Below are 23,785 nucleotides of genomic sequence, written 5' to 3' on the forward strand. Positions count from 1 at the left end.
CCCTGAAGAAAATCAACAACACTGTAGAATCCATTAACTCTGCTAAAAACATAATGTATATTGTATATGTTGTATCGCATATTGTATAGTATATATTGTATATATAATTTCCTGTTACATTTTAAGACTCATGCTGTCTGTACAGTTGGATCTTCCTCGTCTTTAGCTTCTATTATCAGTCCTCACTACGATTTGCACTACTTCTTGTTCTTTCTTGCACCTTTCATGACTTCCTGCCCCCCTGTGTTCTCTGAGCCTCCTGCTCCGGTAAATCTCTCCTCTGTCAGATGAATAAAGTCTTCTGTTCTTAAATCCTCCAGAAAAAAACAAACTTTCTGTCAGAGATGTGAAATAATCCTGAACCTGTATAAATAAACCTGAGTTCAGTGAAAGATGCTAATGCTAATGCTAACGCTGAAGCTGGCGGGTGGTTTTGAGAGCCGAGGCGTGTTGGGCGCTCACGGTTGCCGTGGCGACGCGGGGCGAGCCCCTCCCTCACTGCGAGTGCACGCACACCGCCACGTTCTTGTGCCGCTCCCAGTAGTGGCAGTCGTCCGGGAAGCTCCACGCCGCCGCCGACTCCTTGTGGCGGCTGACGGCGTGAACCACGAAGCCGTCCAGCTGCTCCCGCAGCGCCTGCACCACGGCGGGGGCGTCGCCCTTCCGGGCCGGACCCTCCATGAGCTGCCGCACGCCAGCGCCGTCCACCGGCCGCGGGTCGCCGCTGTACGACGCCACCAGGTTGACGTTGTTGACCTGCAGCACCTCGAACCAGTTCTGCCCCGCCACGTGGTGGAAGTGCTCCCCGGCGCGCCAGTTCCGGTACGAGCTGCCGCCGTGGTTGATGAGCCGCACCGACCAGCGCACCCAGTCGTACTTCTTGACCAGGAAGTCCAGCAGCCGGCGGGCGGCGTCCTGCAGGCTCTCCGCCTCCGCCTCCTGCAGCAGGCGCCGGGCGTCCAGCTCGGCCTGCTCGGGGAACGCCGCCACGCACGCCTCGACGGCGGCCTTCATCCGGCGCTCCACCTCCTCCACCCTCCCGCCCCAGCGGCCGATCAGGTCCTGCTCCTCCTCGGGGCCGCCGGTCAGGGCGCAGTGGCCCAGCAGGGCGATGAGGCCCAGGCACAGCAGCTCCTTCATCCGGACGCAGAAGTCCTCCAGCAGGCGCCGGTGCCTCTCCACGTACCTGCAGGGCGCACATGAGCAAGGCATGAGCAAGGCGTTAGCAAGGCGCTAGCAGCACCTTAGCAAGGCGTTAGCAACGCATCATGAAGCAACAGCTCTTTAGAACATTAAGGAAAGGAAGTGGGAATCTCCATGGAAACAGTTCCTGAGCTTCTTTAGTAACTATTAAAAACTAGTAACTAGTAACCAGTAGCCTGCAGCTACATGCTGCGGTGTGATTGGGAGTTGTTTGAAATCGCGACCCTTGACGCTGAAGCTCAGAGCCGGACGGCGAGAGACAGCGGCTCTGCAGCCCGACGAGCCGATCGGCTGCCAGGTTAGCAGAACGGGCTCTGGAGGTTCTCGATGCGCCGGTCACATGCGTCAGTTCAGGGTGGACGGGGGACGGGGGGGGGGGGGGGGGGGGGGGGGGGGGGGGTTGGGGGGGGCGTGTCCACACCACTTTGTGCCAGGGGTCATTTTTTCTCCACCACACTCGAACCCTTCACATGTAGCCGCTCTGACCCCGGGTGTTTTCAGCAGTATGGAACATTCCGGCGCTCCTGAACGCACCATCCGCTGGCAGCAGAGACGTAAACGGTCGTTCACGAGGATCAAAAACAACGTGGTTGACCCTGAAGCTGATGAAGCTGCTCTTTGTATTTGACTTTCTTAAAGGTGTATAATTTTAAATTGGTTCATTTTGGTGAAGAAATGTGGATTTTCTATTTTCTATCTGAGCTGTAGGAGGAAGAACCTGTCAGACGGTTTGATTATTTTACGTTGGGTTTAAATGTGCGGACTTTACTGCAGACTGTCTTTAGTTTAGAGGTGACCGTCCCTCGGCTCTCGGCTCACTGAAAACAGAAACAGACTCAGAATGTCTTTTGTCCCCAGCAGGACCGCATCAGGGACAGGAAGTCCTCCAGGTCCAGATCTCAAGGCTACAAGGTAACGTCCTCATTAATAAATGTGCCCAAAACACCGTCCCAATGTCCTGAACACTAATGAAGACATTCCATCTGTCCTCCTCGTCCGTCCTCCCAGCTGGTCTCTGTGGACACGGCAGACAGACTCCCTGCTGAGCCTCTCCTGGGACATGGTGGAGCCGAGCCTCGTCTTCAGACGCCGCAGAGACTGAGGCTCGTCTCCGCTTCAGAGAGACACTGGACCTCCAGCCAGAGCCGGACCCGGGTCTCCACTGGACCACCAGCACCCGGGTCTCCACTGGACCACCAGCACCAGGGTCTCCACTGGACCACCAGCACCCGGGTCTCCACTGGACCACCAGCACCAGGGTGTCCACGGGACCACCAGCACCCGGGTCTCCACTGGACCACCAGCACCCGGGTCTCCACTGGACCACCAGCACCAGGGTGTCCACTGGACCACCAGCACCCGGGTCTCCACTGGACCACCAGCACCCGGGTCTCCACTGGACCACCAGCACCAGGGTTTCCACGGGACCACCAGCACCCGGGTCTCCACTCAGAGCCGGACCAGGGTCTCTGCTGTTCCTGTGAGCCTGGGAACCTCTGGCCCTGCTCTTTGGCGTTGGAGACCCTGTTTGGTGCGGAGCTGACGGGTTGGCTCCAGGATGGAGATCGGGTTTGGGGATGCGGATCAGCGGGTTGCTGTGGAGGTCCGGACCGGAGACCTGGACGGGTTCTGGGTTGGACTCTGTTTAGTTCTTCAGATGGTGTTTTCTCCGGATTTCCTTCCATTGCGTTGCAGAGTCGACCGAGGAGAGAAATCTGTGTGGAACTTTGTAAACAGGATTTGGGCGACACGGTTCCGGTCTTCAGGTCAACGTGTTTCCCACCAGGTTGGACAGGAAGTGTTACTGGCGGTCTTTTCTCAGTGCAGTAAAGATATCTGGACAGCCTGGCTCGTCTGAGCCGAGCTGATAAACGAGACAAAGGCAAAAACGTCACCGAACACTGGATGAAGTCTGATTATTCAGACGGTTAAATCCATCAGGAGACGTTTCAGTTGCACTGGAACCAAAGACCTGCCAGCTGGAGGAAAACCTCGCTGGTTCTGATTTCATTCTTTGTTTGATTAGGGTCACCCACAGATTCCACGTCCTCCGTGTCCGGTCTGCTCCGGTCCGGTCTGGTCTGGTCCGCTCTGGTCTGGTCCGCTCTGGTCCGGTCCACTCCGGTCCGGTCCGCTCTGGTCCGGTCCACTCCGGTCCGTTCTGGTCCGGTCCGGTCCGTTCCGCTCTGGTCCGGTCCGGTCCGGTCCGCTCTGGTCCGGTCCGGTCCATTCCGCTCTGGTCCGGTCCGGTCCGTTCCGCCCTGGTCCGTTCCGCTCCGGTCCGCTCTGGTCCGGTCCGGTCCGTTCCGCTCTGGTCTGGTCTGGTCCGCTCTGGTCCGGTCCGCTCTGGTCTGGTCCGCTCTGGTCCGGTCCGGTCCGGTCCGCTCTGGTCCGGTCCGTTCCGCTCCGGTCCGCTCTGGTCCGGTCCACTCCGGTCCGCTCTGGTCCGGTCCGGTCCATTCCGCTCTGGTCCGGTCCGGTCCGTTCCGCTCTGGTCTGGTCCGGTCCGCTCTGGTCCGGTCCGTTCCGCTCCAGTCCGCTCTGGTCCGGTCCACTCCGGTCCGCTCTGGTCCGGTCCGGTCCGTTCCGCTCTGGTCTGGTCCGTTCCGCTCTGGTCCGCTCTGGTCCGGTCCGGTCCGTTCCGCTCTGGTCCGACCCCCGCAGCAAATACGTTGCTATTTCGATGCCAGCAGCTTGTTCCACAGCCTCCGTTCCGCCTCCTTCGCTCCGTCAGTCCAAAATGGAGCCTAGGTCTATTTTTCTGTCCGGTCCGACCAGATCCACACGCATAAAGTTCCACAGCTCAGATCGCAGCAAACAGGAAAGAGAACTCCAACAACCTCCGGCTTTATACCAAATAAAACCATTTCGTCTTTATTAACAACTTGAAACTGCTTAAAGATGTTTTATTTGTCCTCACATTAAATCTAGGGTTGGCGATCTTGGAAAACCAGCGTTAGCATGTAGCATCTACCCAAGGCTCCGCCCAGCTAGCTCCGCCCAGCTCCCACCCCATTGGAGGAGCTCCGTTGGGAGCGGAGACGTTCGTGGCGCGCACGGCACTTCCGCGTCCAGTGCGTTCCTGGCGTGACCTGTCCTCAGCGCTTCGTTGCTTCGTTTTTCTTTATTTGCACAACGCCAAGTTATGGCGCACTCAGCGGTAAGTAAACCTCCAAACATTCTTCTCCACCGTTCTGCAATGACGCTCTGTCCTTCTACGTGCGCACTGAACCAGGGTCAGTGCACGCCATTGACATGTACGCGCAGGGGGCAGGTCGAACGGCGAAGGGACTTGATTGGTTTAAAAAAAGGTGTCCCCTCAAGGCCACTGGCTGCTGTTTTTCCTGTTGTTCTCCTGCTGTAGATAGCGGATATTTTCCAAAGTACTTTAAAAACACCCCAATGAATTGCTTCCCATCGGGTCATAAAGATCATTTTAACCAGTATTTAAAAAAATGTATCTCATTCAAATCGCCAACCCGAGCTTTAATTTTCAGATACATCACAAATAAACAAACCATACTGATTAAAATGTACGCTTTAAAAAACGGGCAAACAAAAACTGAAACACACTTTCAAGTTTTATATGACAAACTTCTATTTAGCCTGTAATCCAGCTGTAATCCAGCTGTAATCCAGCTGTAGTCCAGCTGTAGTCCAGCGTTTCTGAATGTTCACACAGCTGCATGTATCTACGGCCCATCTGCAGGCTGTTGTCCGTGCACGCTCATGCGCTTCTCCGCTTCCCCGGCCGGCGGAACTGAGGCGCAGTGGAGCGATCCGGAGCGATCCGGAGTGATCCGGAGCGATCCGGAGCGATCCGGAGCGATCCGGAGCTGTGGGTCTAGAAAATACGGAGCGGAGCAGAGCAGGTGGGAGCGGCGGACACGGAGGATGTGGAATTCTAGCCTGGCTGCCAGACTGACTTTATTTATGTGTTACACGATATGAAGTCCGTCGGGACACTGCGCGGCGCTGTGGCGCGGTACCAGACTGTTTCCCCATGAAGCCCTGAGCATGGAGGCCGTCTGGAGGGCGGGGCTAGTGGAATTCCTCTGTTGGGGTTTGTAGTTTGTGCAGAACTCTCCAGACTGAAGGTTCTCTGTGAAACACCTCAGACGTTCAGTCATGTTCGCTCTTATGTCGATGAAACCGTTAATATTTCAATACATTTCTTTAAAGGACCTGTATCGTGGTTTTTTAGCTCGTCCAAACCCCATCAGGCATCAGGCGGCTTCACCACGTCACAAACGAGGCTGTACACGCCGGAGCCGGTGATCCCGTACCGCTCTCGACCATCAAGCGGAGAAGACTACAACTCTTCGGACACGTCTCTCGCCTTGACAATGACCTTCCTGCCAAAGCAATTCTCGCCGAGGCCACCCTCCATCCGCCAAACGACTGGAAGCGCCCCCGCGGCCGTCCGAGGCTTTCCTGGCTGAAACAAGTCTCCAAGGACCGCCCACTGCCCGATCTCATCCGCAAGGCCCAGGACAGAGTCACCTTCAGGATGCTGGTCGCCACGGTCACCTACCGGCCACGCGAACACAAGTCAAGTCAAGTCAAACCCCGTTATCTCATTGTCTCCTCAGTGGAAAATGCGAATCAGCTGCTGGTCAGAGGAGAGTGGGGTGTTGTCTGCGGGGGTGGGGGGGGGGGGGAGAAGAGTGGTGGGAGGAGTTCAGCTCTGTGACGTACTTAGGTTTGAAGAGTTTCAAACGAGCTGTTTTCTCCCCGAAGGGAGGGGCTGCTGTAGAGAGCAGCAGACTGAAGAGATCACTCAGACATGGTGGATGAAGGCAAATAACATTCTGGGGTGGTTTGAAAGGGAAATCACATTTGTGGCATGCTGAAAACCTTAAAGTGGATTTTGCATGATAGAGGTCCTTTAACAGTGCCAGAGTGTCTTCACCGGGACCGACGGCTCGGCGTCTTCTGCTGATTCACCAGGTTTCCGAGACGAACTGAACAGAGACTCAGACGGACCACCCAGGCGTTTCTGTCGTGGGCAGCCGAGCGTCTTCTGACAGTCTGAGCCTCCAAACCGACAGCCGATTGGCTGCTGCCGATGTGGGCGGGTCCTGATTACTGACTGACAGGTTGAGGGAGACGTGACGGTTCAACGCCGCTGAAGCTAAAGCTAACGCTAACAGCTGGAAATCAAAATGAATGAAATTCATTAAGAGGTTTATCTGAAAGAAGACACACACACACACACACACACACACACACACACACACACACACACACACACACACAGCTGGGACGTCCCCAGCAGCGCCCCCTACCTGTCCACCACCTCCAGGATGGACGCTCCGAAGCTGCCGGTCCCCATCAGGGCGTCGTAGAGGACCAGCAGGTTCTTCTCGCCGCCCGTTCTGGCGAAGTGCTCCAGGAAGAGGCGGGTCTTGACGTCCCGGAACTGCGGCTTGGCGTCCAGGATGTCCAGGTACTTCCTGAACTGGTTGCGGACGTTCTCCTCGGCGGGGAAGTACTGCGCGTCCAGCCGGGACCGGCTGATCTCGCGGTCGATGTCCTCCAGCTGTCCGGTCAGGACGTCCAGCCGGTTCCGGACCGTCAGGAACCGCTCCCTGACGTAGAACACCTCCTTGCTGTGCACGTTGTCCAGCGCCAGCCTCAGCAGGGGGGCGGCGGCCTCGCACAGCGGGAACAGCTCCCCCACGGCGCCGGCCAGCGCCTCCGACCCGCGCTCCAGCAGCTCCATGGCAGCCTCGATGGCCTCCTTCTTCTGGGCCACGGCCCGCTCCAGGGGACTGCTCATGGTCCGGGACGCACCGGGACCAGGACCAGAACCAGCACCGGGACAGCAATCAGGATAGGAACCAGGACCGGGGGTCAGAACCTGGACAGGAATCAGGACTAGGGTCAGAACCAGGACAGGAATCAGGACTAGGGTCAGAACCAGGACAAAGAACTCGGACTGGGGGTCAGAACCTGGACAGGAATCAGGACTAGGGTCAGAACCAGGACAGGAATCAGGACTAGGGTCAGAACCAGGACAAAGAACTCGGACTGGGGGTCAGAACCTGGACAGGAATCAGGACTGAATGTCTTGTTTCAGGTGGGCGGGGCCAGACGGCCAAGCTGCGGCTGATTGGAGGAATCGGGTGAAGTCAGATGTGGTTTAATGAGTTTTTATCATGAAGTCTTCATTTTTATTTTTCGGATTTCTATCAAACGTTTTACCGAATGAATCCTTCAGTTACTGCTTTTTATATTTATCACAGAAACTGAAATAAACTTTTTTTACTTCTTCCTCCTTTTCCTTCATATTTAATTTTACAATTTAATTCATTCAAATGACTTTTGTCTTTTTCATCTTGTCCAAGTTGGAGATGAATGAATGAATGAGTGAATCTTCAGGCTGGTGATCAGCCCTCAGGCTCCATTTCCGGTTTTCTTTTCTGTTTTCTTCTTTTCCCTTTAAATAAAATGATTAAATCAGTGAAGCGCTGTTTTTTCACTTTACTCCATTTAATCCATTTTCCTCACAAATGATTCGATTGGAAATTTAATTTTCTTTTTGCGCGTGCATGTGTGCGCGCGTGTGCGTTCATTGGATCAGGCAGGACAGGAGATGGAGGATGTTTATGAGCTGCAGCAGAAAGACGCAGGAGGTCAGATTAAATCAGATGGGGGGGGGGGGCAGTGCACGCGCCTGGCGGGGATGCGCGCGTGTCCTCGGGTCCGTGTCTAAGAAGCGCAAAAATGTGACTTTTCCAGCCCGACGCGCAGAAACCGGAGCTTCAGTCACTTTGGCGGAAAATGAAAAGAGACAGAAAGCAGCGAGCAGTGGGGGTCCGAGGAGCCCCCCCGCCCATACCCCCTTACCCCCCCATACCCCCCACCAGGAGCCCCCCACCGAGAGGCGCCCCCCCACCGGGAGCACAGCACACCGGACACAGAACGAAAGCCGCCGCAGCGCTTTACGCGCGGAGCGCACAGCCGCGGACACACCTTAGCGCGCGCTTCACCCCCATCTGACGCACGGCACGAGACATGGACCGCATTCCTGAGAGAACGGAGAACTGCGGCCGGTTCTCCTACAGCAGTACCTGAACTGGAACCGGGAACCGGGAGCGAGGAGGGTTCAGAACCGGTGGCTCCACGAAACCAGGTCCTCCGTCTGCTGCGTCCTGGTCCCAAGAGGGTGGAGGAGGTGGAGGAGGAGGGGAGAAAGAGAGAGAGAGAGAGAGCGAGCCTTGCTCTCCCTCACAGCGCGCCTCCTCGGATTCTTCACCAGACGGAGTTTTAATCGTTTTAATTTTTTTCCTTTTTTTTAATCGTCCTGGACTCTGAACCCTCCCCGTTCTGGATCTGGACCTGGTCCCTCTGGACACTGGTTATTCCTCGTTCTGTGGATCTGGACCTGGACCCTGGTTCCTACTCGTCCCGGATCTGGCTCAGGTGAGGCCAGAAACCCTCCTCTGCGTCTGATTTGCGTTTCTCTTCATGTCGCAGCAACACTAACGTTTGAATTAACGCGTTAATCTGTGCGGCCGGGCTGTCCAGGTCTGATGTGTGACTGTGGGAGTTCACGCGCACAGATCGATCGCTGCGCACTGAGGATGTCAAAGTGTTAATTGATCATTTGGATCCGTCGCACGCACGCGCGTCGTCCGTGCGCGCAGGGATGATCACATATTGAAGGAAAAACGAGGAGAAGCCAGAGGACGTTAATTCATGCTGATGTCTCTTCTCCTGTGCGCGCACACGACGTGCGCGGCCTAAATCACCCGCACACTACAAAAGCCACTTGTCCTTCAGTTCTTCGATTTTTGACAAAAACGGATTAAATTTGGCGGAAATCATTTAATCTGTCAGAGAGGCGGGAGTGCAGGGCCTGAGGAAGAGGAGGAGGAGGATGAAGATGAGGAGGAGAGAACCTCCATGTATTGTTTCGTCTTGCTTGTGATGACGCACGAGGCGCGCGTGTCCGCGGCCCCGTTACGTGTTCAGAAGAAAAACATTTAAATCAGAGAAGATTTGATTCCTTGAACCCCGGGGGGCAGTTACCTGCTCTCTTTACCCCCGGGGGCAGTTACCTGCTCTCTTTACCCCCCGGGGGGCAGTTACCTGCTCTCTTTACCCCCCGGGGGCAGTTACCTGCTCTGATATATGTGTGTGTATACACACACACACACACACACACACACACACACACACACACACACACACACACACATATATATATATATATATATATATATATATATTGTAAGTTTTTATTTTAATTTTTAGCTTGGTACATGATAATCATACATCATCTAGGCGGACCAGTAGAACCTTTACAACCAACGAGAGAGAGAGAGAGAGAGAAAGAGAGAGAGAGAGAGAGAGAGAGAGAGGACTTTGATAACTGGACGTTCTCACTGGAGTTCAGGAACATCTCTGTTTTATCTTGTGTTGTGGAAATTTGTCTTTACATTCCCTCAGAAATGTTCCACATTATGAAAGTATTTTCATCCGTTCCTCATTCCCAAAAACAGCCCGATGTCGTTTTCCCATAATCCTCCGGGGCTCCAGCTCAGTGCTGAGAGCAGATTCATCCTGTAGAACTCTGATGTTCTGTGATGTGAGGCGGCAGAACCAGACACTCCAGAATGCGGTTCTCTAACGTTTCCAGTCTAGTGATTCCACACAATCCTCAGCTGTACATATTTCCAAAAATGTTCCCGTAGAGGAGACCTTTGTGTTTCTATCACGGCCCAGTCTACATTGTACGGCCAGTTTCACCATCTCAAAGGAGACGGGTCGGGTCAGACCAGCCCTCCTGGGTCCCTGGTGGGTCGGGTCAGACCAGCCCTCCCGGGTCCCTGGTGGGTCGGGTCAGACCAGCCCTCCCGGGTCCCTGGTGGGTCGGGTCAGACCAGCCCTCCCGGGTCCCTGGTGGGTCGGGTCAGACCAGCCCTCCCGGGTCCCTGGTGGGTCGGGTCAGACCAGCCCTCCCGGGTCCCTGGTGGGTCGGGTCAGACCAGCCCTCCCGGGTCCCTGGTGGGTCGGGTCAGACCAGCCCTCCCGGGTCCCTGGTGGGTCGGGTCAGACCAGCCCTCCCGGGTCCCTGGTGGGTCGGGTCAGACCAGCCCTCCTGGGACCCTGGGTAGACACAGCTCGATCCTGGACTTCTCCCTTCCCAGAGAAAGTCCTTGATCAGGGCGTCATACTGATTAAAGATGGAGGGGGGCGCTGCAGCGACCTGCTGCTCTAAGTCTTCTACAGGAGCGTCTTTAAGCTCAGCTGTGCTGATCAGAGGGAAACAGGTGGACCGAGGCGCTGAGTGGCCTCATGCCGCCCTCTAGTGGAGGAAGATGGAAACTCCCAGAAGAGGAAATGAAGTTTTAATGTCATTAATCGTGAGCGATTAATCTTTTGAAATTGTGCAGAATGAGGGTTCGAGTTCGCAAAGAACCAAGAGAGAAGACTCAACTTCCTGTCAGTGGGACAGGTGCATTCTGGGATGTGGTTTATCGTTCAGTCCAGGTGCATTCTGGGACGTGGTTTATCGTTCAGTCCAGGTGCATTCTGGGACGTGGTTTATCGTTCAGTCCAGGTGCAAAGGATGATCCTCGATCAGATCCACAGGAGAGAGGAGATCAAATGGGGCTGAGACTCTTGATTTAATGGATCCAGTTCTATTTTTTGGTCAACTGAATAGACTGACGTTCAGCCGTCCACGCCTTCTGCTCCCCAGAGATGACTCACAATAACTCTTTCATCCGCCAGCGGTGACGTGGTGAGAATGTGTTCTGATTTGAGGGGAAAGGACCAATCTAAGGTAGCATTTGAAGTGTAACGGCGGCTCTGAGGTGGTTTGGTCGTTAGTGTCTTGATGTGACAGTCTGATGGAGGCCGGGTGAATCTATTGAGGGTCAGTAGTTAGATTCTCCGATCCTAGGAAAGGATTAGGAGGACTTGGTTTTAAGTCTTTGAGTTGTGTTTTCAGTGTGTGTGAGAGTGTGTGTTGTCTGTTTCTGTTGTTTGTTGTAAATGCCAGACTGAAAGATCCATTAAAACGGAAAAGTATATTCTTATTTTGTCAAGGAAAAGTTTCAGATTTTTATTTTCTTCAAGAAACGCCGCCCTGCAAGGTGGCAGCTCAGTGGAGGAGTCATGGGGAAGGGAGCTCTGGTTCTCATTTGGGACCAATCGGTCTGCAGGGGTTGCAGTTCTAAAAGGAAGCTCTAAAGGGAGAGTGATCCACAGTGAGACTGACGGCAGCGGCAGGCGGATCGTTCTTATAGTCGAGGTTAATCAGTAATATTTACTTTAGTCACACTTATGGATGTCGTGACAAAAAAGTCCAACAAGACTCTTTTCTCTGAAATTGAAAATAAAATAGGAACATGGGTGACAAAGTATCCCGCCGCCAAAATAATTGGGGAGGAGATTTAATGTGGTTATGAATGAAAATGTAGATAGATGCCGCCAAGAGACAGAGGAGTGAAGGAGCTGGAACACATCTGGAGTCATTTAGATCCAGTCGACATCTGGCGGCTGAAGCTTCCCTCTGAGGGGGCGAACAGCTGGAGCAGGAAAAACAAACCTCTCCAATCAGGATAGATTTCTGCCTGACATCAGCTGATCTCCAGGAGCAGCTGTCCTCTCAGATCACCGGGCAGACTCCGTTAAAATCACCGTGAATAAAAAAACGTAATAAAGTCAATAATGATTACTGGAAATTAACAATACAGAGTTTCAGTTAGCCACTAGAAAAATCCCAGAGCAGTACTGGAATCAAGCAAAGGCCAGTAATGAATATAGAAACTATTGGGAATTTATGAAATTTAGAATCAGACGATTAGCTGTCGAAGTGGGTAAAGACATGTTCTAAAACAAATAAAGAGAGAGAGACGAAAATTGTATCTCAATTCTAGCCCTACCAGAAAGAGCAACATCAACCGAGGAAGAATAACAGAACTCACTAATTACAAAACACCTTGGACCAAATGTATGAAAAAAATCTGAAGGAGCCTTTATTAGATCTGAAGGAGATGCTGGAGCAGCGAGAAATGCTCCAAGCATTCTTCAACCTGGAGAAAAGGAAATTCTGAAATGGTCTGCAGTCAGGAAGCTTATTGTAAAAGGTCAAATTTGTGAGAATGAAAATGAAATTTCAAAGTTTGTTGCTGACTTTTTACAAAATTATATTCGAAAAGACTTGATTACCACGATGACATGAACTCATTCTTTCACAAAATTAAACCAAATATCCAAACAACTGATGACGATTTCAAGATCTTATGTGACATAAAACCAGTGTGGCTGAAATAGAAAAATGTATGAATCATCCTAAAGACAATAAGTCTCCTGGGAACGACGGCCTCTCTGCAGAATTTTACAAAGAATTTAAAATAACTTGACTCCATTCTGAGGGCTGGATTTGAAGAGGCCATCATTAAAGGAGCGTTTCCTCCAGCCTCACAGCCAGGACTCATCCAGCTGATCCAAAACCCCAATCAGGACGAATTAAACAAGAACTGGAGCCCAGCAGCCTGCTCAACAATGACGCCAAAATATTTGCTACAGTCTTTGCTAAAAGAATAAAAACAGGGTTAGATGATCTTATTGGTGTAGAACAGTCCGGTTTCATGCCGGGAGGAGCATTATTAATAATATCAGATTGATATTAGACCTGGTGGACTACAATCAGCACATTCCAGAGGACAGCTGCTGTTATTGGTTGTTTCTACAAAGCATTTGACAGAGTCAGTCATCAGTTTAGTTTAAAACTCTGGAAATGATGGGATTTGGCGAACGCTTCATAAACGTGGTCAAAACCTGAAACAAAGGAACTAACAGCTCAGTGACAGTCACTGAATGGAACTTCACCCAGATTACCACCAGCAGAGGAATAGACAAGACAGGGCTGTCCCCGGAGACAGGGCTGTCCTCGGAGACAGGGCTGTCCCCGGAGACAGGGCTGTCCCCGGAGACAGGGCTGTCCCCGGAGACAGGGCTGTCCCCGGAGACAGGGCTGTCCCCGGAGTCCTCCTCTCTTCTTATTAGTAACACAAATCATGAATGTTCATGTTAAAAAGCATCATTTTGAGGGTATTCCAGCATTTGGGAATTCTCTCAGGATCTCTCAGTTCGCTGATGACACTGCTGTATTTGTGCAGAATGGGGGGGCGGCTGTGGTTCAGTGGGGAGAGCAGTCGTCTTGCAATCGGGAGGTTGTTAGTTCGATTCCTGTCTCCCCCCTGTCTGCATGTCGAAGTGTCCTTGGGCAAGACACTGAACCCCGAACTGCCCCCAGTGGATGGACTGAGCGCCTTGCATGGCAGCCGCCTCCACTGGTGTGTGAAGTGTGTGGTGAATGGGTGAATGTGTTAATGCAGTGTAAAGTGCTTTGGGCTCTGTCAATGCAGTGTAAAAGCGCTATATAAGTGTAGACCATTTACCATTAGAATGGAGCAGAAGTAAGGAAGGTTGTGCAGTGTGTTGAAGAATTTTCAAATGTGTCGGGACGACGGATGAATCGGAGCAGATCTGTGATACTACCGACTGAAACTGGTGAAGACCAACAGATCCATAATATTCCTGTTAAAACTAGAGTTCTACCTGGGGGTGATCATTGATTCAAATCAAGTTGAGCGCTGTGCTCTAAACTTTGACCCAATTATGAACCAAACACTAATAAATGACTAACTAGAAACTGGCCCTCAGAGAGGCAGACCTCCGCCACAGCTCAAATCATTCACCAACAACCGTAAGAACACCAGATATAATCACACAACATTGTGACGGGGGAGTGATCGGAGTGGAGCGCTGCAGCGTGCAGCGCCTCTCTCTGTCGCCCTCTCTCCCTGTGGTGTGTGGTGTGTGTGTGTGTGTGTGTGTGTGTGTGTGTGTGTCTTTATCTGAAAAGGAAAACCAAAAAGCAACATAATTTATGTTATTTTACTTCATTTTAATTTGAAAATTTACCGGATTCTGTCGTATTTTCCCTTCCCGACTTCCTGAGTGGTGCGATCTGCTCTGTCCAGCTTTACAGCTGGCGGTGCACGGCGCGCGGCTCGTGGAGAAAATAGAGAGGAGCGGAGCGCCGCGGTCCACGGCGCGAGCCGCTACGGACGCCGCGGTCCCCCGCATGTCCTGTATGAGCCGTCAGATCGGTTAACAGGGGCGCCGATCTGACAGTCGGTGCGCGGCGCGTCCTGTGAACCAGGCGTTTGTCCCCCCTGTCGGCGGGCCTGCCCAACCATGTGAAAGACTCCCCATCTCTCAATGATAAAGAATCCTTTAAAAGATTCCTGGATCCAGACAGTGATCCGGATCATCACCAAAACTTAATCAATTCTAAGTTAGCCCAAGACCCACCTTTCCACAAAGTTTCATTGCAATCCGTCAATTACTTTTTCCAGGATCTTGCTAAAAAACCAACCAACCAACCAACAAACCGACATGATTACATTGCCTCCTGGCGGAGGTAATAAATTTCGAATGTGGCTAATGAGAGATTTGACCCTGTATGGCAGAACCTTGTTCGCTAAAGCAGAAGGAATATCAAGATCTGTTTATCTGTCGTTAGCGACGGAGATGAGCCCAGATGTTCTGAAGAAACTGAACAAGATTTTACTTGTTTTCATATGAAGAACAAGGTCCACTATGTAAGAAGGGAATAAGAAAGCAGACGGGGGGATGGAAGGATTCAGTTTTCAAACACTTAACAGTGTATTCAAAATTAACTATTTCTGCCGATTAATAAAAGGAATCATCATTAAAGGAGCTCAACATGTGGAATGCTATCCCAAAATATGTATTTAATATGGTGGGCGGAATTCATTTCCTGCTTAAATGTAATTATAAAACAGAGAAAATCCCCCTTGAACGCTCTGATTTTAACAAACAGGCGCTGCTCTCCTGAACAACGGAAATATCACACACAAAAACAAAACTTGATTTTTCAAAACCTGGTCTGATAATGAAATTATCTGGCAAATCAAATAAACGAACAAGGAGAAATAATCAGCTCTAAGGAATTAATTATTAAGTACAAAATCTCACTTCCACAAAAAGAATATAACATTATTGTTTCAGGGATTCCAAAAGGCTCATCCATCTATTACCGTATTTTCTGCACCATAAGGCTCACTGGATTAATAGGCGCACAGTCAACGAATGGCTTTCATTAAAAAAGTTTCATACATGGGGCGCACCACATTTTAAGGTGCATAGGATGTATAGAATAATGAGAGAAACACATATGGCAGTCTAGGTGGTGACATTCTCAGTTGAAATGTGTGAGTAAAGCGACATATCAGAGCGAGTCTGACTGAGGATCGCTCCTCTTCACGGATGTGCAGCTCAGAGCGGCCACGACTGGTGGAACTCGCTGGGCAGCGGGTTCAGCCGGCTGCCGTCTCCTGAGTGAAGCCCCCCACCGACAGCTCAGCCGCTCCCGGCGTCCCGGCGGCGGGCTGCCGGGCGGGGCCGGCCGTTCTCGGAGTGGCAGCGTGCAGGCTGCCGCCCTGCGTCCAGCCGCTCCCCACGTCGGCCAGCTGTGCAGCCGCGTGCCGCGCTCCGTTCTGTTTAAACTAGCTAGCTTAGCAGCTTAGCAAACAGGGGTTGTTTGCGCATATGATCAGGGTGATTACCGTAATTCCCACAAAAAAGGCGCATCGAATTATAAGGAGCTCTGTTGGATTTTGAGAAAATGACAGGCTTTTACGTGCGCCTTATAGTGCGTAAAATACGGTACAGGGTTCGGCAACCTTTTTGTCATGGAGTGTAAAGGAGGGGGGTGATCTTCATTGGGTGGCAGCACTACGGACAGACTCCGGTCAGAGAATCTTCAATCAGCTTTATTGACATGCAGCAGGGAACCGGAACAGATCACTGGTGTGTATATTTAAATGAACATGTGTGTATGTGTGTGTGGTACAGAAACTGAAAACTGTCCAGTCTCTCCCTCCTCTGCACCAGAGTGGAGCGGAGCTGAATCAATTAAGGGCAGCGCACTGCTGGCTGTTCATGCACTCTGCGTGCTGAGGTGTTCAAGGGAGCTCTGTAAAGAGCAGTGTTCATCGCATAGGCTTTCAGACATGGAGTGCCAGTTTAAAATTTTCTCATCAAAGTGTGTGCCATTATCAACACAAAGTACAAAAAGATTTCCAACATACCTGGAAATTTATTGCATTCATATGAAGCACATACAATCACATCTTTAAAGATATTTTTTCTGTTAGTAACTTAAAAAAGTGCTTTCAGAAACTTTGTGAAGTTCTGCACTGATCTGATGGATCAGTAAATCCCTGGTCTGGTGTTTCCTTTGCTTGTTGTTCTTCTGTTTTCTAATGAACGTTGTTATTGAAATTATTCAACGTTTAATAATTTCTCCCCTGGCGGGAGAGCTGATACTCCTTAATGTGTGAACGGTGTGCCTGTCTAAAGGTTTTTCTTTGTACTGTTTTTCTATCTTAATTTAAAAAAAAAAATCCTGTCGGTGGGACAGGTGCATTCTGGGCCGTGGTTTATCGTTCAGTCCAGGTGCATTCTGGGATTAGATTCTCCATCTGGAGCTCGACGTGTCCCGGTCTTCCTCCCGTAACGTCGATGTTGTGGACGGTTCCACACCGGAAGGGGACATGAGGCAGACCCTCCCTTGAGCAGCTCAGCGTCAGTTTGCTGGTCCGAATCCCTCATCTGCCGGAGCCTTGTGATGAGAAGCGGCTCCGCTGCAGCTGGAAGCTTCAGAGAAACGGTTCTGTGCTGTGAACCGCTGATTCTGTGGGTCGATTGAAAGTTCACAAGTTCTGTGATTAATCAGGATTAATGTTGGTCTGATGTGATTAATCAGTTAAGAATGGTAACGATGGACGGCAGTAAAAATCCCCACGGCCCTTCAGTCGGAACAGAAGTGATCGATTGATCAGCTGATTGGTCGAGTCAGAAGGTTGTTGGTGAGATTCCCCAGCTCTCCTGTCCATGTGCCCAAGTGTCCTTGAGCAAGACATGGACCGCTGCTGGTGGATGGACTGAGCGCCTGGCGCGGCCGATGCTTCCAGGTGTGTGTGAGGGTGTGTGTGAGTGGAATCCTCCGTCACCGGCCGGACGACTCGTTTCTTTCCCCAGCTGATTTGTTTTGGCGCTCAATTGATTGAAATTGTGATTTTATTTTTTTTTTTTATCATGGCGGCTCTTAACCGCCGACCAGGTGAACTGTCTGAACGAGGCGCCGGCGGGAGAAGCTTCCTCTGCGAATGAGTGAAGCAACAATCGAGCTCGGCAGGTTCTGCCGGAGCTCGGCGTTCCACCCAGCGCTCCGTCTGCTGAGCCTGAAGAACACGCTGGGAAGTTTCAGACTGCAGAAACGCCCCAAATGACCCAAAATGCCCCGAAACGACCCCAAACACCCCGAAATGCCCCGAACCACCCCGCCATGAACAGCAGTTCATTTCTGCTGAAGTAAAATATCTAGAAGGTGACTTGAAGTCTCTGCTATCAACTATAAACTGCACCAGTTGTACATAACTAGACCTGTAGCCGCAGGACTGATGGATATAAACAGAAATCATGTTTATCAACCAAGTTTTTTCAAAGTTTGCTCGTTGAGACAGATTTCAGTGGACTGTTCTGCAGTGAAGTTACTGAACATAATTACCCATAAAAATTCCTAAAAAGGGTGAGAATGTCTTTTTGGGTCAAACTAATTGCTTCAGCATTGATCAGCAGGACCTCCCCACCGAGCATTTTTCGGTCTAAATGACGTCTAGATGTCTAAATGTTTCTTCGACGTCTAGTCTAAAATTCCACCAGTGGTCTAAAGATGGAAGTTTTTTAGCGGTCTAAGCTAGACGTCTTTTAGCCGTCTACGTCTGTACGCCTCGTCTCATCTGAGACGTTTAAATAACCACTAATATACGTCTATTTGTAGACGTCTAAACTTAGACGTTGATTAGACGTTCATTATATACCAAATTATACGCCTCTTCTGATCTCAGACGTTCAAAACCGCTAATGAACGTTTATTTATAGACGTATAAATTTAGACGTTTGCTAGACGTTACTTTTGTACCAAATTTAAACCCCTTACAGAAACCACTCGTCTTACAGACGTCTATTGAACGTATTAGGATATTCTAATAAAATGCAGCCATTGCAATTTTTTAATTATTCACCACAACCTAAATTTAGAAAAAAAATTTTTTTTAATCTTATCTCCTTTTTTAAAGCTATAGTGCGTAACTTTTAAATGTCTATGAACGTCCGTTTTAGCCAGCCACTACTAGTGGAGATGACAACTGCAGATTAAGCCGATTGGCTCCTCTAACATGTCGCGGGATTTTTCAGTATATATAATTATTGCTTTGCGTGTCGACCGGCGACATTCCCGCGCTGGCGTGCAGGAAATTACGCATTTCACGTCACAGCAAGAAGGGAGGGGGAGGACGCGTGGAGGGTCTCATAGCAACAGGCTCAGCTCACAGGCTCAGGCAGACCGAGGAAGCCACATGCTGCTTCAGGGTTCAGTCCGGGCGCCCCGCCCGCGCTAAGTTGTGCAGCACCCGGACAACGGAGAGGGAAAAAAAAAACCTCTCAGACAGCGAACACCGGCAGCATTAGCAGCATTAGCGGCGTTAGCAGCCAGCAGCATTAGCAGCAACACCACACGCTACCCCCCACCCCACCCCCGCCGCCAAACTCTTTTCCTGTAGGAAACACTGTACTTTGTGTGTAACACTTCGTTTTTCATCAAGAAGCAGCTACTGGAGACCAACGGACAACAAATGATTTCTGCTGACCACCCTGGGTCTTTTCATCCACTAACCTGTCAGTTACAAATTAGCAGGCACCTGTCTCCCGTTTTAATAAGCTATTTACATTTCTGTGGCAAAAAAAAGAAAACAATAATTACCTCTTCGAAAGAATCCATCTTTTTTTTCACCAGCTGTCCTTATTCACGCAGATAAAAACCGTTTCCAACTGTGATTCGCGCTGTGGAAACGCGAATCACCGTGGCAGATTGGGGGGAGGGGGGAGGGGGGCACTGGGGACACCCGAGGTACGTCATATGGAAGCGCCGGCTTTATTGTTGTAATAACGCAGAATTCCGCTAGAGGGCGACCGAAGTTACGCACTATAGCTTAACCATTAGTACTGTAATCTAAACCAATACCTTTTAAATAAAATTCAAAAATGAATGTCCAAAAATAATTTTAATTTCTTTACACCACTTGGAAAGAGAAGCACAAACTAATACAAACTACCTACATAAAATTAAAAAAGTTGTTTTTTTTAAATGTAACCCCTTCAGGGTGTGTACACGTCACAGGACCGAGAGGAACAATAACCACTGAACACAGAGGCAGAATGATCTGAAACTCTTTAGTTCCACAAAGATCTTAACAATACAAACACACTAACATTACAACCTTGGGCCCAAAACTAAGAATAAAATAAATAAATGTCCAAATGGGAGTGTTCCTCGGTGGTTTGGATCCAAAAGTCAAGATTCAAGGATATCCAAGGAAGGCTTTCGTTGGTGCTGGTCATTGGACTGACACAAATCCTACCACTGAATCCGTTAAGTGGTGTGGCGGAATTAGAAGTTCTGCTTGAAGCACCGAAGGTGGACTGGGAGCTCGCCATCAGCTGGATCACTCATCAGCTCCATCAGACACGAATGCTGAAGCGTCACTCTTTCCAAGCATCACAACAGAACCTGACCTGTATTTAGAAACAGGTTTACAATCCAGTTCAATGCATAGAACCTCTTCAAATGATCACCTCAATGTTCAATTCAAGGTGGTTGTACAACACTGATAATCTTCATCACACAGGAATCAAAATACTCTGGGTTACATGCTGAAAACCATAATTAATCTTAACAATTAAGAGTTTATCATGTCAAAATGTATTTAAATCAATTCAAATCAAAGTAAAGCTTTAAAGATTTCATTCAACCAATGAATTCTCACTTCTACATGAAGGCATAACATGTGCTTCCTCATGTGTTTCTCTCATTTTCTAGTTTTTTTTTAACATCAGAGAAGAGATTTTCACTGAAATACATCAGTTCTCATAACCTAAGTACTTAAATTACAGCTTTGCTGCTTCTAAGCAGCTTAAATGAACTTAAAATGACTTCTTTACTCCTGAACACATTTTAACTTCCCATCACATGTGCAAAGATGAGGCGTTTCACACAGTAAAACTCTCATCATGTGCTCATTCCAGTCAATTTCACCAGCAATCCATTAATAGAAATACTTTTAAGTGCAAAACATGAAACAAAACAACTTAAAATGTAAATAATTAAATAAAAGAAATAATTAAAAATGACTGAAAATTAATGGATTGTATTTATTAACCCTTCTGGAGGTGGGTCACATAAATTGCAGTGAAAAAAACAGAACAAATTGTAAATACAAAATTAAAACCAGAACAATAACAACACAACATTTTTTTTTTTTTTTTTTTTAGATTTTTTGTTTGTTTGTTTATTGCTGCAAACCAAACCTTTAAAATCAAAACACCACTGGTGTCCTGGGTCTCCTGTACCCCCTCCACCAGTCCGAGCTGGGCCTGTTTGGAATGGAGTCCCATGGCTGAGCGGATCTGGTCGTCTGCAGCCTCCTTAAAATTCTCCGAATTGCTTCTGCAAACAAAGCAATAGAACAAATGAAGAAAAACTGCAAATGTGGCTGCCTATTGTATTATGTATTATGGTGAATTATGGTCAAGTATTGGCATCTGAATATATCTCGTCTTCGAACCTAAACAGTAAAATCTTTGGAAAATAGCCGAAAAGAAGCTTTTAACCTCAGTTCCTACAGAAGAGCAGCCCTTAATTACTGAACCACCAGTTAGCGCTGACGAGCCGATGCTGTTGGGCCCAGCTTGTACACGGCAGCCCGCCTGCTAGCACCAACACAACATGCAAGCAATGCTAAATTAATGCATGACGGTAAAACCAAACATTGCAAAAATAACAATTTTCTGTAGTATTTGCTTCGACACCCACCTCTGTATGCCTGAAACAGCACTTCTTCAACCCACTTTTCCGCCGTTGTTTCAGTACAGTGGAGCACATGAGCACAAGGATTTCACAGTCGGCAGCAGCGCAGTCCACAGGCACAAGTTGAAGCTGTTTTCAGGTTATGGTCGTACAATCTCCACAAGACTGTAAAGTAGTTCCGTTTTATCACGGACTACTTCTCTCTGAGTGGAATAACGTTTTCCCAGAAGTGGTGCACGGTGTGTCACGTGACTGTAGTACACCAATAAGTCAACAACGAAAGCACATGGCGGCAGTCAGCGTTAGAGGCTGAGAAAACACAACCGACATCTAATAATCTAAGGGAATTTCAGCCACAAACTTCGTTGTGGAGTGCTCAGCAGGATCTGGGCTTTCAGATTTACCGAAGGTTTATAGAATATGTGAAAACACCGATCACTCTACTGTGAAAGCTGTGCACTGCAAAGAGCTGGCTCTGCCATCAGATCTTTTTTGATTTGTATTCCGAAGATGTAAATAAATTGAATGGTGTAATTATCGATGCTGAAATGCGGGATATTAGACGTCTGCATCTAAACTATACCTCATAACGATTATGGCTATTAAATGATCTCAATCCAATATTTAGAGATCAGTTTTGCAACGTGTAGTTATTGTTTTAAATACACAACTACTGAATGATGGATTAATTCAGTTGTCTAGATTCGGTCTTACTTCTAAAAATTCAGAAAATTTAAGAAAATGTCTTCTTTGTCAAAATGATTGCCGTAGTAGAAGACAGGGACGCCCCTGATGGGTTCAGATGGTGCTCATAGGAACAACGCTGTGGTTACTTTAATAAAACTGAGTTTGTAGCTCGGTCCGCGCACGGCGAACCTTGTGTGTCTGACCTTCGTTAAAGACGTATTGAGACCGGAATTCCCCACCTGTCAATCTCTCGCCAGCTTCGCTGGACTGTTTAGAGAAACTTTTCTCTGGAATCTTCGGTTTTCTTCAGAATCAGAGCGCCCCGCGGCTCCGCCCCCTCCAGCAGCTCAGAAAGACCCCCCACTGCGGCACTTCTGGTTTCTGTAAACATTGAAGCAGGGGTGCCCAGCCAGTCGAATCGGAGTGTCCCCAGGTAGACCGCCAGGTGCAGGGGGAAAAAAAAGTTTGTGTTAAAAAAAGGAAAGAAGAAAGCAACGTGTGGTGTGCGCGCACTGCAGCACGCTCCATGCATGACAATCACGCCTGATGCACACTGATAGGTCCGGCTGCGGGCCGGTACAACCGCAGCACTGTGATTCACTGCCTGCTGTGTCTCTGCAGGCCGGAGGAGGAGGTTGCCAGATCTGTCGTTGTCCCCCGAAAACATTATGAAACCCATTTAGCTCAACAGAAAGCAGCCCGAACCGCCATCTTGGTTGAAAATGCACGTTAAAACCGTATTTGTATGATAAAAAACTCCTCATAAACACATACCATGTCATCAACCCGTCCGAGCGGGTTCAATAAAGAAGCTTGATTGGCAGAAACCCATCCAATCTGGCAACACAGAGCTGCTCGGTCATACAGCTGTTTGTGGCCATTTTGGAGTCATTTGTACTTTCCTGCAGTGACGAAGTACAAAACCGTCGTTCTTCACGTTGTTGGTTCTGTACTCTACCAAAGTCAAAAAATAAGAATATTAAAGCTGGTGTCTGGAGTTTTCCGTTTGTTTCCAATGTATGTATCATTTCTTAACAGAGCTTCAATGTGTCAGTCTGGTTCGATACTACAATATAATTAGCATAAAGCAATATAAATTTATTTATGAGCCCCGCCTTCGTCTCATAGACCCCCATGTTATCCGAAAAAGCGCCGGTCAGCTTCAGCCAATAGATTTTGAGCTTCCGCCTTGTCGTGCTGTCAGTCAGCATGTGGAGCAGCCAGAGAGCACGTCGCTCGCCCAGCAGAGAGTTAGCTCTGCAGCAGATATATCCACCGTCTGCTGAACATCCACCGGAAACAGCTCAACACGGAGGATGCTGCAGGACTCAGAGGCTCTCATTTTCACCCGACAGATAATGCACGTGCACAATTAAAGGGGCGTGGCTTGGTCGCTCATGAAGCAGAGGGAGGGCGGAGCCTGAGACGTTGATTAAAAAAACTCTCATTCTTTCAAAACTCCGGACACGAGCTTTTATTTTGGAACATTATCTCAGTAAATCCCCCCCCCACCCCACCCAAGATTGACTACTAAAAAGTAGATCTTGGCCCAAAAAGGTTGGGCACCCCTGCATTAAAGGTTCTCAGTGACACGGAGTAGGGCTCCCTCTGCTGGACACAAGCAGGAACTTCTGCCCGGTTTCCTCTGAACAGGAGGCAGAAACACGTTTTTAAAGTTTTGGGAAAGAAGATCAATTTTTGAACAAAAAATAAATCAATTTGAAATTCCTGATACTCATGTGGCTCCATTTTCCCTCCGGCAATAATAGATACTCTTTATTTCGATATTTGTTTTTAATTGTTAAATATTAGTGTAGTATTAGCATTTTATTACTTAATTTTATTAATATAGAAATATATCAAATGTTTCTCAAATTTCTCAAATATGTTTCTATATTATCAATATAAGGTATT

At 49.2% G+C, this 23,785-nt stretch overlaps 1 protein-coding gene across 1 annotated transcript; it reads right to left on the bottom strand.

The window, feature by feature from the left end:
• Positions 1–446: 446 nt before the first annotated feature.
• LOC115397359 (protein rapunzel-like) lies at positions 447–6,987 on the bottom strand. Its single transcript, XM_030103621.1, has 2 exons — positions 6,492–6,987; positions 447–1,186 (listed from the first exon to the last, which is right to left on the bottom strand). Exons 1-2 carry the CDS (start codon positions 6,983–6,985, stop codon positions 496–498), a joined length of 1,185 nt encoding a protein of 394 aa, XP_029959481.1. The 5' UTR covers positions 6,986–6,987; the 3' UTR covers positions 447–495.
• Between the last annotated feature and the right edge of the window lie 16,798 nt (positions 6,988–23,785).

Source organism: Salarias fasciatus, chromosome 11, assembly GCF_902148845.1.
Source record: "Salarias fasciatus chromosome 11, fSalaFa1.1, whole genome shotgun sequence".
Taxonomy (NCBI): domain Eukaryota; kingdom Metazoa; phylum Chordata; class Actinopteri; order Blenniiformes; family Blenniidae; genus Salarias; species Salarias fasciatus.

Coding starts and splice junctions, on each gene's coding strand:
- LOC115397359 (XM_030103621.1), bottom strand. CDS start 6,985: ATGAGCAGTCCCCTGGAGCGGGCCGTGGCCCAGAAGAAGGAGGCCATC. Junction 1,187..6,491: donor ATCCTGGAGGTGGTGGACAG/GTAGGGGGCGCT, acceptor TGCGCCCTGCAG/GTACGTGGAGAGGCACCGGC.